At 43.6% G+C, this 13,296-nt stretch overlaps 1 protein-coding gene across 8 annotated transcripts in view; it reads left to right on the top strand.

Annotated features, from left to right (window-relative positions):
- Positions 1-915: 915 nt before the first annotated feature.
- The window catches only part of msrb3 (methionine sulfoxide reductase B3), a 116,580-nt gene continuing 104,199 nt past the window's right edge, over positions 916-13,296 (top strand). For 2 of the 8 annotated variants that reach the window (XM_030440490.1, XM_030440493.1), the window contains exon 1: positions 930-1,213. In XM_030440490.1, the coding sequence (XP_030296350.1) occupies positions 931-1,213 (283 nt within the window). In that variant the 5' untranslated portion in view covers position 930. Of the gene's footprint in view, positions 1,214-13,296 lie in introns of all 8 variants that reach the window. The other 6 variants (XM_030440489.1, XM_030440488.1, XM_030440491.1 and 3 more) reach the window with 6 other exon arrangements.

Genomic DNA, 13,296 nt, shown 5'->3' with positions numbered 1-13,296 from the left:
AAGCAGCGGCCCCCGACCACCCGCTGTCCCTCGCCAGACACCTGTCGATCCGCGCCTTAAGCAGCTTGAAGCGCCTCGCCCGCGTCCTCGTTCGAGGGTCGGAGGGTGATGCGCCGCGAAAACACCGTCGGAGCTGTGGAGGCGGGTAGCTGATGTCTGACTCACCGCTCCTTCGGAGACTGTAAACTCCCAGCGCTGCTGATCTCACCCTGGCCGCTGCACCGGGGTGGGGGGGGTGCCAGTGTCAACGTTTTACACCCCCCCCCCCCCCCCCCCGCGTCTAGCCGGAGGGCGGAGGGACCACGGTTATGTCTGTTTATGGGGGGCATGGTCTGACATAAACAGAAATAACCAGACATAACCACCAAGAACAAAGTTCAGGCTCAAGATTTTTTATTTTTTTTTGCAATCACCCCTGTCAATAGACAACATATATAACCATTACATTTTGAACAAATCCAGTTAGTTTTAAATACTCTTCAGTGCATCTTCCTGCTACGATGAAATAATATTGAAGATAAGTTTTAAAATAAAATTGTGTTAAACCACAATTGTATGGTTACAATATATGTTACAATTGATATTTTATTTGCATGCATTTATGATCATGATTATTTCACAGTTTATATTGACAACATTTGATCTACATACCTATGACCTTCACGGTCCTTTCTAAAAGGACAGACATGACATTATGCCTTCGAGATAGTTATAAATTAATTAAATCTTAGACTATTTTTTTAGTCATGCTCTTTGATAATTATTGTATAATGCGTATTAACAATAGTTTAGTGTATTCAACATTTATCATAACCATAAAAATTATCTCTCGATGGGTCTTACACCTAATGTACACTGTGCCATTTCATTAAGCTTTGTCGCCCAGACCTATTTTTTGTCTGCTTCACTGTTGTTTTAGTGCTTTTTTTTATGTTGGATAAAACGTTGACTAAGAATGAGTATGGGCTGCATTGCATTGCATTACGGCTGCATCATATTTTGACGAAGCTGCTATCCGTGAAATGCAAACTGAGTGGGGTCCTGGCCATAACTGGACATGTGCATGTCCCCTGCCATTTTACGCGTACCAGTTACACAGCCGTAGGACTACAGTCTGCTGGTCGACGGGGCGTACTGTGTTCCTCCCGGTGTACTGTTGCTAGTGACATACACTCAACTGTCCACGTTGCGTTTCTCCTGCTGCTTTTCGCCGGTATGTATAGAAGACTCTTGTATTCTGTGGAATAACTTCAAGTAAACCGTGACATGAGTCGATTTCCGGTGTCAGTTATAGCGACAAACTCGCAATATGGTCGATTGCGTTTCTTTTCTCTGTAGGCAAGAACACTGGCAATCAGAAAGGCGACAGGCTGCTAACTTTACTGACATTACTGTAAGAATCATTAGATTACTATACAAAGTTATATCGGTGCAAGTGAAGAGGCTGCATATCGATTTGACGGGTGCTTTAAGGATTGTCTAATGCTCTAATGCTGCCAACACTCGTGTGTTTAAATACGAGCAGTGGTGATTCAGGAAAGAAATCTCAAAGAATGACGAAAATTAAGCCTGCTGTATTTCATGTTTTTTTCTTAACGTCGTCATACCCCGTAATATATGCTATGTGATGACGTCAGAAAGCAAATATTTTGAGAGAGTTCGATGTATTCACTTGTTATACATAAAGTTTACCACATGATCACAATAGATATCCAAAAAACACATTACAGAAACATTTGGTGTCTGAAAACTAGGAATGTCTAGGGGGCAGCTCTATGCAGGGGTAAGAGGAGGCAGCGCCCACTCAAAAAAATGTCTTGCCCCCTCAAATCAAAATGTTAGAAGTTGAGGAAAGCACATTTTAATATAGTCACAAAATTTATATATTACAAGTTGACAAAATTATCTGCAGAAGCAGAAAAATCCGCTGAAAAAGGAACACACGTACAGAATCAGCTTCCCTCTCATCTCTCTGTCCCTCCGCTGTGCGTGTATTCACAGGCATTTGCGGAATATCCGTGCAGCAATGTTCCGCATGTAAAGCATGCACATTGAGTCCGGTGCGAAATGTTCGCATTCTTGTGTTCTAATTTTGCACCAAACGAAAAAAAAGTTGTGGTTCATTATCTGACAGGAGTGCTCAAGCTCTTCGGCACCTACAGAGCCGGCTAATAACTATAGCAATTGGCTGGGCCCTTGATCAAGCAATTGTGTGTTGTTGTTTTTTTAATAACTCAAAATAATGACTGTATTTCCAGCTAGAAAACGGGCATCTCTCTCCCTCCATTGTTGTTGACGCTTGTGTCGCTGCGTGGTGTTAAGCCTGATTTATGCTTCTGCGTCGCAGCGACGGCGTTGCTACGTCGTCGACGCAGACCCCTATGCGGACCCTACGCCGTAGTCTGACGTGCGCCTCCAAAAATCCTGACTACGCGTCACGTCGACGCATCGAGATGCGAACGGCAAGGACTGTGATTGGTCCGCTTAGAACGTCATTTCCGGCAGTTGCTTTTCTGGTCAACAGTATAACAACACCGCCATTTTTAAAGTTTTTGTGGTACGTGTAATAACAGCATTTGTTGTTCAATATCCACAAGCTCCATCTCCAAAAACACCCGCTCCATCTCAGTTGCCATTGTTTACTGTCTGACTGGAAGAAAACCACGGAATCCGATATGAACCCCCCCGAAACCAAACAAAGACACAGCCACACCCCCCTAGCGGCTTGGCGGTGAATTGCACAACAACGCGTTCCCTCGACGCAGAACTTAGAATGCTCAATGACGGCGTAGGGTCGACGACATAGGTACGCCGTCGCCGCGACGCAGAAGCATAAACCAGGCTTTACACGTGAGTTATCCTCATGCTGAAAACCTGACTTGTCGCACATGTGACATCACTCCCGAAACGCAAGAAGAAAGCGAAAATATATATTTTTACTAAGGAAAATGACAAAAATGATAGTAACGCACAGGGACTTGAATAAGTAACTTTAATCTGATTACTGGTTTGGAAATATTAACACGTTAGATTATTCGTTACTGCAAAAAGTGGTCAGATTAGAGTAACGCGTTACCGGCATCACTGATTGTGTAACTTAAGTTCAACATGGAGCTTGAAGATGTAAAAGAAAAAAAGAAAAACAGAAGAATTAACTTTGAGCAAGTTTGGAGGAAAGTCAGAGGTATGGAACCATTTTAAACAAATCATGGGCAGGATAATAACGTGTCGGCTTTGTCGAGTGCATTAAGTGCAGCACTTGTTGCATTATTCATTAAGATAATTCTAAACATATTTCTGTGGTTCAAACAACATGGAATTGTAGTTAAGAATGTCATTTATAACAGTCCACGTATTAAAAAAATGTCGGGTTTAAATCGGGCTCAGCCTCATTATTACAGTTAATGTGTCAGGCCGGGCCGGGCCGGGCTCGGACACAACATGCACGGGCTCGGGTCGGGTCGGGCTTCATATTTTGGGCCCGATCTAAGCTCTAGCTGGGACACCAGAATGATTAAACTTTCACTCATTTTATTAGATAAATCGTTTGCTTTGTATGATGTCACTTCCCATCTATAAAGCAAATGATTTCACTGGTCAAGGGTGTAGTTTCGCAGACGGAATTCCGCAGACAACAAAGTGGTTGCGGATTTTTTTTTTTGTCGCACGAACGTTCCGCCCTGGTGTGCAAGCTCCCATTATAACCCATGAAATCATTATTTATAAATTGTAGCACTGTAGCCTGACAGTGTAGTGTCAGGTTTCACCACGGCCACGAAGCGGGAAGACTTTGAAGAAGCAGCAGCATTGTAAGCACAGAGATGAGTGTCCACATCCACTGCGTGTCCAACTGAAGATAAATATTCTGTGTCCAGGGGTGGGCTGGCCACAGGTTCAGGAGTATTCCCGAAACAACTGTCTGTTCCAGGCTGAACAGCCGGTGGTCAGAACGTTTTTTTACCCCATAAGACTGCCACAGGTGGCACAGAGTGGAACATCAGACTGGGTCAATCTAATATTTAGCATATTAAGGGGGGATACGAGCGGCCCCTCCCAACTTGAGCTGATCCTTGTTTCTATTGAAATGTGATTGCCTCAGCCGCTCAGTCAGTCATTAAACCGTTATTTTCCTGTTTAAAAAAAAGAAAGAGGAGCGGGATAAATTCAAATTAGCAAATGTGCTAAAAAGAAAGACGCCGGAAAAAGAGATGGGTGGAGTAGAAAAGTTAAGGGAAAAAAAGAAAAAACGGTTAATACAGGATGCAGCCAAATGCGCCAAATTAACAGAGCTTTTACTGGTGGAGGGGTGAAGGTCAGCGCGGCTTTCAGTCAGTCAGGCCAGTGACGACACAGGACCCAGCAGCAGACTGGGTCGGGTTGTAATTTTCAGGCCCGTTGAGAACTATAGTTTGTGTTTTGGATGTGTTCAGGGCACACAGAACTAGGCTTTCAACCGATCTGCTTGGCTATATTGGATCGGCCAATATTTTGCATTTTGTGTAATTTGTGAGATCGGTGTAATGTCTTAATTTGCCTTTCCGATCAATGACGTCATTGTTGTGTTAAAACGTTTTGCAGATGCTCCCCTGCAATCTATGCAACGGGATGTTTTACCCGTCTCATTTACCTCAAAGAAGTTCCATGGTACGACATGTTTGTTTGCTAGTGATGATGTTGCTAGCTAATTAGTGGGCTGTGCTCGCCAGCCCACTATGGACACCTCTATAGCAGAGCTATAGGTGTCCATAGTGGGCTGTGCGGAGCACAGCCCACTATTGTTATTGCTCGTGTCTCTTCTTATTAGTGTGAATGCTGCAAGCATTCACACTATTGTTCTTCTGGAGTTTATTATTAGTGGGCTGTGCTCGCCAGCCCACTATGGACACCTCTATAGCAGAGCTATAGGTGTCCATAGTGGGCTGTGCAGAGCACAGCCCACTATTGTTATTGCTCGCGCCTCTTTTTATTTTTCTTCTTCCGTCCTTTTTTTGGCACTTTTCACGCCCCGCACCGTTGAGCGAATACAAACAAAAAATACATCAAAACGTGCGGCTCGGGCGGACTCGGTATGCTATTATTTTTCTCAGGAAAATATGAATTTTTCGCGACGTGAGTCGCGAAAAACTGCGATAAATTTCCCATAAGGAATGAATGGGGCGAGGTCAAAAAAGTCGCAAATCTGCGACATTTTTAAACATCTCCTGCTCGGGCATACGTTCACGTGGAAACACCATTCCAGCTTTAAAATGTAGGCACAAGTCCTGAGTATTCAAGTTGTATTTGAACTTTTTTCCTATGTTGTGTAGTTTTTGAACTGTGATCCTTGAATGAAGGTGAGTGATTTTGGAAAAATTCAGGGTTTTCAATGATTGTGTATGGCGGAATGTTCGTGCAGCAGCGTGGAGAGGGCCAACTGACAGAGTGAGAGAGACTCAAAAATTTGCTCCGAAATTTTCTCTTTCCGTGACGATCCTGACCACAAATTGGGCTCAAAAACAGTGATATTTCCCAGAGTTGTAGCCACACTTGTCTTCTTTCTCCCAATGTGTCTACTTTATCGGTAGGATTTACGGTTTTTGAATTATCGACCGCTAACCGACAAGAGTAGCTCTGAAATGCTCCATTTACTCCAATGTAAATCGGGAGAAGGATTTCCAAAACTGCACGCTTTTTTAACTCGCTGCCATTTCCACATTTCTGAAGCTAGGACCACAAAACTTAATGAGTGTGTTCTTTAAGGCCTTTCTGGCTCGATCGTGAAAAAAAATTGTTGATATCATGTAAGATTTTGACCAAATAGCACTAGTTTGACGTCCTAGATGTGAGGCAGAAATTGCTCTCAAATCAGCTCCCTCACAGGCCGTTGCTACGGCCCTTGCCAACGGTCACCTAGCAACCAAAAACAGCTGGGCCAAGAGAGAGAGTGACAGACAGACAGACACTAGACACACATCAGACAGACAGACAGACAGACAGACAGACACACAGGAGACACACATCAGACAGACAGAAAGACAGACAGGAGACACACATCAGACAGACAGACGGACAGACAGACAGAGCGACATGTAGACACACACACACAGAGCTGCTTAAGCGTGCTCTCACATGCACACAGACGCACACACACAGTATATTTCCCAGCATTTAAACGACATTAAACGATCATTTTTTCACTCATTCAATGTGCGGCTTGATCGGACTCTGTATGCTATAATTCAGTTCTCTAGAATATTAATCTTTCGCGTCGTAAGACGCGAACAGCTGCGAGACACTTCCCATAAGGAATGAATGGGATGAGGTCAAAAAACTCGCAAATCTGCGATGTTTTTCGAACATCTCCTGCTCTGGCATACATTCAGCTAGAAACACCATTCCAGCTTTAAAATGTAGGCACAGGTCTTGAGTATTTTTGTTGTATTTGAACTTTTTTCCTATGATGTGTAGTTTTTGAACAGTGAGACACTCAAAAAATCTTTCAGAAATGTTCTCTTTCCGTGAAGGTCCCAGCCACAAATTTGGCTCAAAAACATTGATATTTTCTAGAGTTGTAGCCACACTTGTCTTCTTTCTCCCAATGTGTCTACTTTATCGGTAGGATTTATGGTTTTGGATTGATCTGCCTCTAACCGACAAGAGTAGCTCTCAACTGTTCTATTCACTCCAATGTAAATCGGGAAGAGGTTTTGCAAAACTGCGGCCTTTTTTAACTCGCTCCTATTACCACATTTCTGAAACCAGGACCACAAAACTTAATGTGTGTGTTCCTTAAGGCATTTCCCGCTTGATGGTGAGGAAACTTTGCTGATGCCATGTTTGCTTTTTCGTCACGGGGCAAACCGCACAGCCCACTCTCGCGATTTCCCAGCGGGGAATTGTCTAGTTAGTGGGCTGTGCTCGCCAGCCCACTATGGACACCTCTATAGCAGAGCTATAGGTGTCCATAGTGGGCTGTGCGGAGCACAGCCCACTATTGTTATTGCTCGCGCCTCTTCTTATTATTTTTCATCCTCCCGCTCTTTTTTGGCACTTTTCACGCCCCACACCGTTGAGCGAATACACACAAAAAATATATCAAAACGTGCGGCTCGGGCAGACTCGGTATGCTATTATTTTTCTCACCAGAATATAAATTTTTCGCGACGTAAGTCGGAAAAACTGCGATAAATTTCCTATAAGGAATGAATGGGACGAGGTCAAAAAACTCGCAAATCTGCGACGTTTTTCAAACATCTCCTGCTCGGGCATACGTTCACGTAGGAAACACCATTCCAGCTTTAAAATGTAGGCACAAGTCCTGAGTATTTTTGTTGTATTTGAACTTTTGTCCTACGATGTGTAGTTTTTGAACTGTGACCCTTGAATGGCGGTGAGTGATTTTGGAGAAATTCAGGGTTTTCAATGAGTGTGTATGGCGGAATGTTCGTGCAGCAGAGTGGAGAGGACCAACTGACAGAGTGAGCGAGATTCAAAAATTCGCTCCGAGATTTTCTCTTTCCGTGACGATCCTGGCCACAAATTAGGCTCAAAAACAGTGATACTTTCCAGAGTTGTAGCCACACTTGTCTTCTTTCTCCCAATGTGTCCACTTTATCGGTAGGATTTACGGTTTTTGAATTATCGACCGCTAACCGACAAGAGTAGCTCTGAAATGCTCCATTTACTCCAATGTAAATCGGGAGAAGGATTTCCAAAACTGCACTCTTTTTTAACTCGCTGCCATTTCCACATTTCTGAAGCTAGGACCACAAAACTTAATGAGTGTGTTCTTTAAGGCCTTTCTGGCTCGATCGTGAAAAAAAATTGTCGATATCATGTATGATTTTGACCAAATAGCACTAGTTTGACGTCCTAGATGTGAGGCAGAAATTGCTCTCAAATCAGCTCCCTCACAGGCCGTTGCTACGGCCCTTGCCAACGGTCACCTAGCAACCAAAAACAGCTGGGCCAAGAGAGAGAGTGACAGACAGACAGACACTAGACACACATCAGACAGACAGACAGACAGACAGACAGGAGACACACATCAGACAGACAGACAGACAGACACACAGGAGACACACATCAGACAGACAGAAAGACAGACAGGAGACACACATCAGACAGACAGACGGACAGACAGACAGAGCGACATGTAGACACACACACACAGAGCTGCTTAAGCGTGCTCTCACATGCACACAGACGCACACACACAGTATATTTCCCAACATTTAAACTACATTAAACGATCATTTTTTTCACTCATTCAATGTGCGGCTTGATCGGACTCTGTATGCTATAATTCAGTTCTCTAGAATATTAATCTTTCGCGTCGTAAGACGCGAACAGCTGCGAGACACTTCCCATAAGGAATGAATGGGATGAGGTCAAAAAACTCGCAAATCTGCGATGTTTTTCAAACATCTCCTGCTCTGGCATACGTTCACGTAGAAACACCATTCCAGCTTTAAAATGTAGGCACAAGTCCTGAGTATTTAAGTTGTATTTGAACTTTTTTGCCTATGATGTGTAGTTTTTGAACTGTGATCCTTGAATGAAGGTGAGTGATTTTGGAAAAATTCAGGGTTTTCAATGATTGTGTATGGCGGAATGTTCGTGCAGCAGCGTGGAGAGGGCCAACTGACAGAGTGAGAGAGACTCAAAAATTTGCTCCGAAATTTTCTCTTTCCGTGACGATCCTGACCACAAATTGGGCTCAAAAACAGTGATATTTCCCAGAGTTGTAGCCACACTTGTCTTCTTTCTCCCAATGTGTCTACTTTATCGGTAGGATTTACGGTTTTTAAATTATCGACCGCTAACCGACAAGAGTAGCTCTGAAATGCTCCATTTACTCCAATGTAAATCGGGAGAAGGATTTCCAAAACTGCAAGCTTTTTTAACTCGCTGCCATTTCCACATTTCTGAAGCTAGGACCACAAAACTTAATGAGTGTGTTCTTTAAGGCCTTTCTGGCTCGATCGTGAAAAAAAATTGTTGATATCATGTAAGATTTTGACCAAATAGCACTAGTTTGACGTCCTAGATGTGAGGCAGAAATTGCTCTCAAATCAGCTCCCTCACAGGCCGTTGCTACGGCCCTTGCCAACGGTCACCTAGCAACCAAAAACAGCTGGGCCAAGAGAGAGAGTGACAGACAGACAGACACTAGACACACATCAGACAGACAGACAGACAGACAGACACACAGGAGACACACATCAGACAGACAGAAAGACAGACAGGAGACACACATCAGACAGACAGACGGACAGACAGACAGAGCGACATGTAGACACACACACAGAGCTGCTTAAGCGTGCTCTCACATGCACACAGACGCACACACACAGTATATTTCCCAGCATTTAAACGACATTAAACGATCATTTTTTCACTCATTCAATGTGCGGCTTGATCGGACTCTGTATGCTATAATTCAGTTCTCTAGAATATTAATCTTTCGCGTCGTAAGACGCGAACAGCTGCGAGACACTTCCCATAAGGAATGAATGGGATGAGGTCAAAAAACTCGCAAATCTGCGATGTTTTTCAAACATCTCCTGCTCTGGCATACATTCAGCTAGAAACACCATTCCAGCTTTAAAATGTAGGCACAGGTCTTGAGTATTTTTGTTGTATTTGAACTTTTTTCCTATGATGTGTAGTTTTTGAACTGTGATCCTTGAACGATGGTGAGTGATTTTGGAGAAATTCTGGGTTTTCAATGATTGTGTATGGGGGAATGTTCGTGCAGCAGAGTGGAGAGGGCCAACTGACTCCGTCACAGTCCGTTGCTACGGCCCCTGCCAACTGTCACCTAGCAACCGAAATCAGCTGGGCAAAGAGAGAGAGTGAGAGACAGACAGACAGACAGACAGACAGGAGACATACATCAGACAGACAGACAGACAGACAGGAGACACACATCGGACAGACAGACAGACAGACAGACAGGAGACACACATGAGACAGACAGACAGACAGAGAGACATGTACACACACACACACACACACAGCAATGCTTAAGCGTGCACTCACATGCACACAAACGCACACACAGTATATTTCCCAACATTTAAACTACATTTAATGATTATTTTTTTGCTCATTCAATGTGCGGCTCGATCGGACTCGGGTTGCTATTATTCAGCTTTACGAAATGTTAATTTTTCGCGACATAAGTCGCGAAAACTGCGATATAATTTCCCATAAGGAATGTATGGGGGGAGGTCAAAAAAGTCACAAATCTGCAACGTTTTTCAAACATCTCCTGCTCTGGCATACGTTCACGTAGAAACACCATTTCAGCTTTAAAATGTAGGCACAAGTACTGAGTATTTAAGTTGTATTCAAACTTTTTTCCTATGATGTGTAGTTTTTGAACTGTGATCCTTGAATGACGGTGAGTGATTTTGGAAAAATTCTGGGTTTTCAATGATTGTGTATGGCGGAATGTTCGTGCAACAGAGTGGAGAGGGCCAACTGACAGAGTGAGAGAACTTCAAAAATTTGCTCAGACATTTTCTCTTTCCGTGATGATCCTGGCCACAAATTGGGCTCAAAAACAGTGATATTTTCCAGAGTTGTAGCCACACTTGTCTTCTTTCTTCCAATGTGTCTACTTTATCGGTAGGATTTACGGTTTTTGAATTATCGACCGCTAACCGACAAGAGTAGCTCTCAAATGCTCCATTTACTCCAATGTAAATCGGGAGGAGAAATTTCAAAACTGCAGCCTTTTTTAACTCACTGCCATTTCCACATTTCTGAAGCTAGGACCACAAAACTTGATGTGTGTGTTCCTTAAGGCCTTTCCCGCTTGATGGTGAGGAAACTTTGCTGATGCCATGTTTGCTTTTTCGTCACGGGGCAAAGCGTACAGCCCACTCTCGCGATTTCCCGGCGGGGAATTGTCTAGTTATTTTTCATCCTCCCGCTCTTTTTTGGCACTTTTCACGCCCCGCACCGTTGAGCGAATACACACAAAAAATATATCAAAACGTGCGGCTCGGGCAGACTCGGTATGCTATTATTTTTCTCACCAGAATATAAATTTTTCGCGACGTAAGTCGGGAAAAACTGCGATAAATTTCCTATAAGGAATGAATGGGACGAGGTCAAAAAACTCGCAAATCTGCGACGTTTTTCAAACATCTCCTGCTCTGGCATACGTTCACGTAGAAACACCATTCCAGCTTTAAAATGTAGGCACAAGTCCTGAGTATTTTTGTTGTATTTGAACTTTTGTCCTACGATGTGTAGTTTTTGAACTGTGACCCTTGAATGGCGGTGAGTGATTTTGGAGAAATTCAGGGTTTTCAATGAGTGTGTATGGCGGAATGTTCGTGCAGCAGAGTGGAGAGGACCAACTGACACAGTGAGCGAGATTCAAAAATTCGCTCCGAGATTTTCTCTTTCCGTGACGATCCTGGCCACAAATTAGGCTCAAAAACAGTGATATTTTCCAGAGTTGTAGCCACACTTGTCTTCTTTCTCCCAATGTGTCCACTTTATCGGTAGGATTTACGGTTTTTGAATTATCGACCGCTAACCGACAAGAGTAGCTCTGAAATGCTCCATTTACTCCAATGTAAATCGGGAGAAGGATTTCCAAAACTGCACTCTTTTTTAACTCGCTGCCATTTCCACATTTCTGAAGCTAGGACCACAAAACTTAATGAGTGTGTTCTTTAAGGCCTTTCTGGCTCGATCGTGAAAAAAAATTGTCCATATCATGTATGATTTTGACCAAATAGCACTAGTTTGACGTCCTAGATGTCAGGCAGAAATTGCTCTCAAATCAGCTCCCTCACAGTCCGTTGCTATGGCCCTTGCCAACGGTCACCTAGCAACCAAAAACAGCTGGGCCAAGAGAGAGAGTGACAGACAGACAGACACTAGACACACATCAGACAGACAGACAGACAGACAGACAGACACACAGGAGACGCACATCAGACAGACAGACAGACACACAGGAGACACACATCAGACAGACAGACAGACAGACAGGAGACGCACATCAGACAGACAGACAGACAGACACACAGGAGACACACATCAGACAGACAGACAGACACACAGGAGACACACATTAGACAGACAGACAGACAGGAGACACACATCAGACAGACAGACAGACAGACAGGAGACACACATCAGACGGACAGACAGACAGAGCGACATGTAGACACACACACACAGAGCTGCTTAAGCGTGCTCTCACTTGCACACAGACGCACACACACAGTATATTTCCCAACATTTGAACTACATTAAACAATCATTTTTTCACTCATTCAATGTGCGGCTTGATCGGACTCTGTATGCAATAATTCAGTTTTCTAGAATATTAATCTTTCGCGTCGTAAGACGCGAACAGCTGCGAGACACTTCCCATAAGGAATGAATGGGATGAGGTCAAAAAGGTCGCAAATCTGCAATGTTTTTCAAACATCTCCTGCTCTGGCATACATTCAGCTAGAAACACCATTCCAGCTTTAAAATGTAGGCACAGGTCTTGAGTAGTTTTGTTGTATTTGAACTTTTTTCCTATGATGTGTAGTTTTTGAACTGTGATCCTTGAATGATGGTGAGTGATTTTGGAGAAATTCTGGGTTTTCAATGATTGTGTATGGGGGAATGTTCGTGCAGCAGAGTGGAGAGGGCCAACTGACTCCCTCACAGTCCGTTGCTACGGCCCCTGCCAACTGTCACCTAGCAACCGAAATCAGCTGGGCAAAGAGAGAGAGTGACAGACATACAGACAGGAGACATACATCAGACAGACAGACAGACAGACAGACAGGAGACACACATCGGACAGACAGACAGACAGACAGGAGAAACACATGAGACAGACAGACAGAGAGACATGTACACACACACACACACACACATGAGACAGCCATGCTTAAGCTTGCACTCACATACATGCAAACGCACACACACAGTATATTTCCCAACATTTAAACTACATTAATGATTATTTTTCCGCTCATTCAATGTGCGGCTCATTCGGACTCGGGTTGCTAATATTCAGCTTTACGAAATATTAATTTTTCGCGACATAAGTCGCGAAAAACTGCGATAAATTTCCCATAAGGAATGAATGGGGCGAGGTCAAAAAAGTCGCAAATCTGCGACGTTTTTCAAACATCTCCTGCTCTGGCATACGTTCACGTAGAAACACCATTTCAGCTTTAAAATGTAGGCACACGTCCTGAGTATTTAAGTTGTATTTGAACTTTTTTGCTATGATGTGTAGTTTTTGAACTGTGATCCTTGAATGACAGTGAGTGATTTTGGAAA

This window comes from Sparus aurata, chromosome 14 (assembly GCF_900880675.1).
Source record: "Sparus aurata chromosome 14, fSpaAur1.1, whole genome shotgun sequence".
Lineage (NCBI taxonomy): Eukaryota > Metazoa > Chordata > Actinopteri > Spariformes > Sparidae > Sparus > Sparus aurata.
Note: the sequence above shows the minus strand (reverse complement) of the source record. Positions and strands in the feature narration are given on the sequence as shown.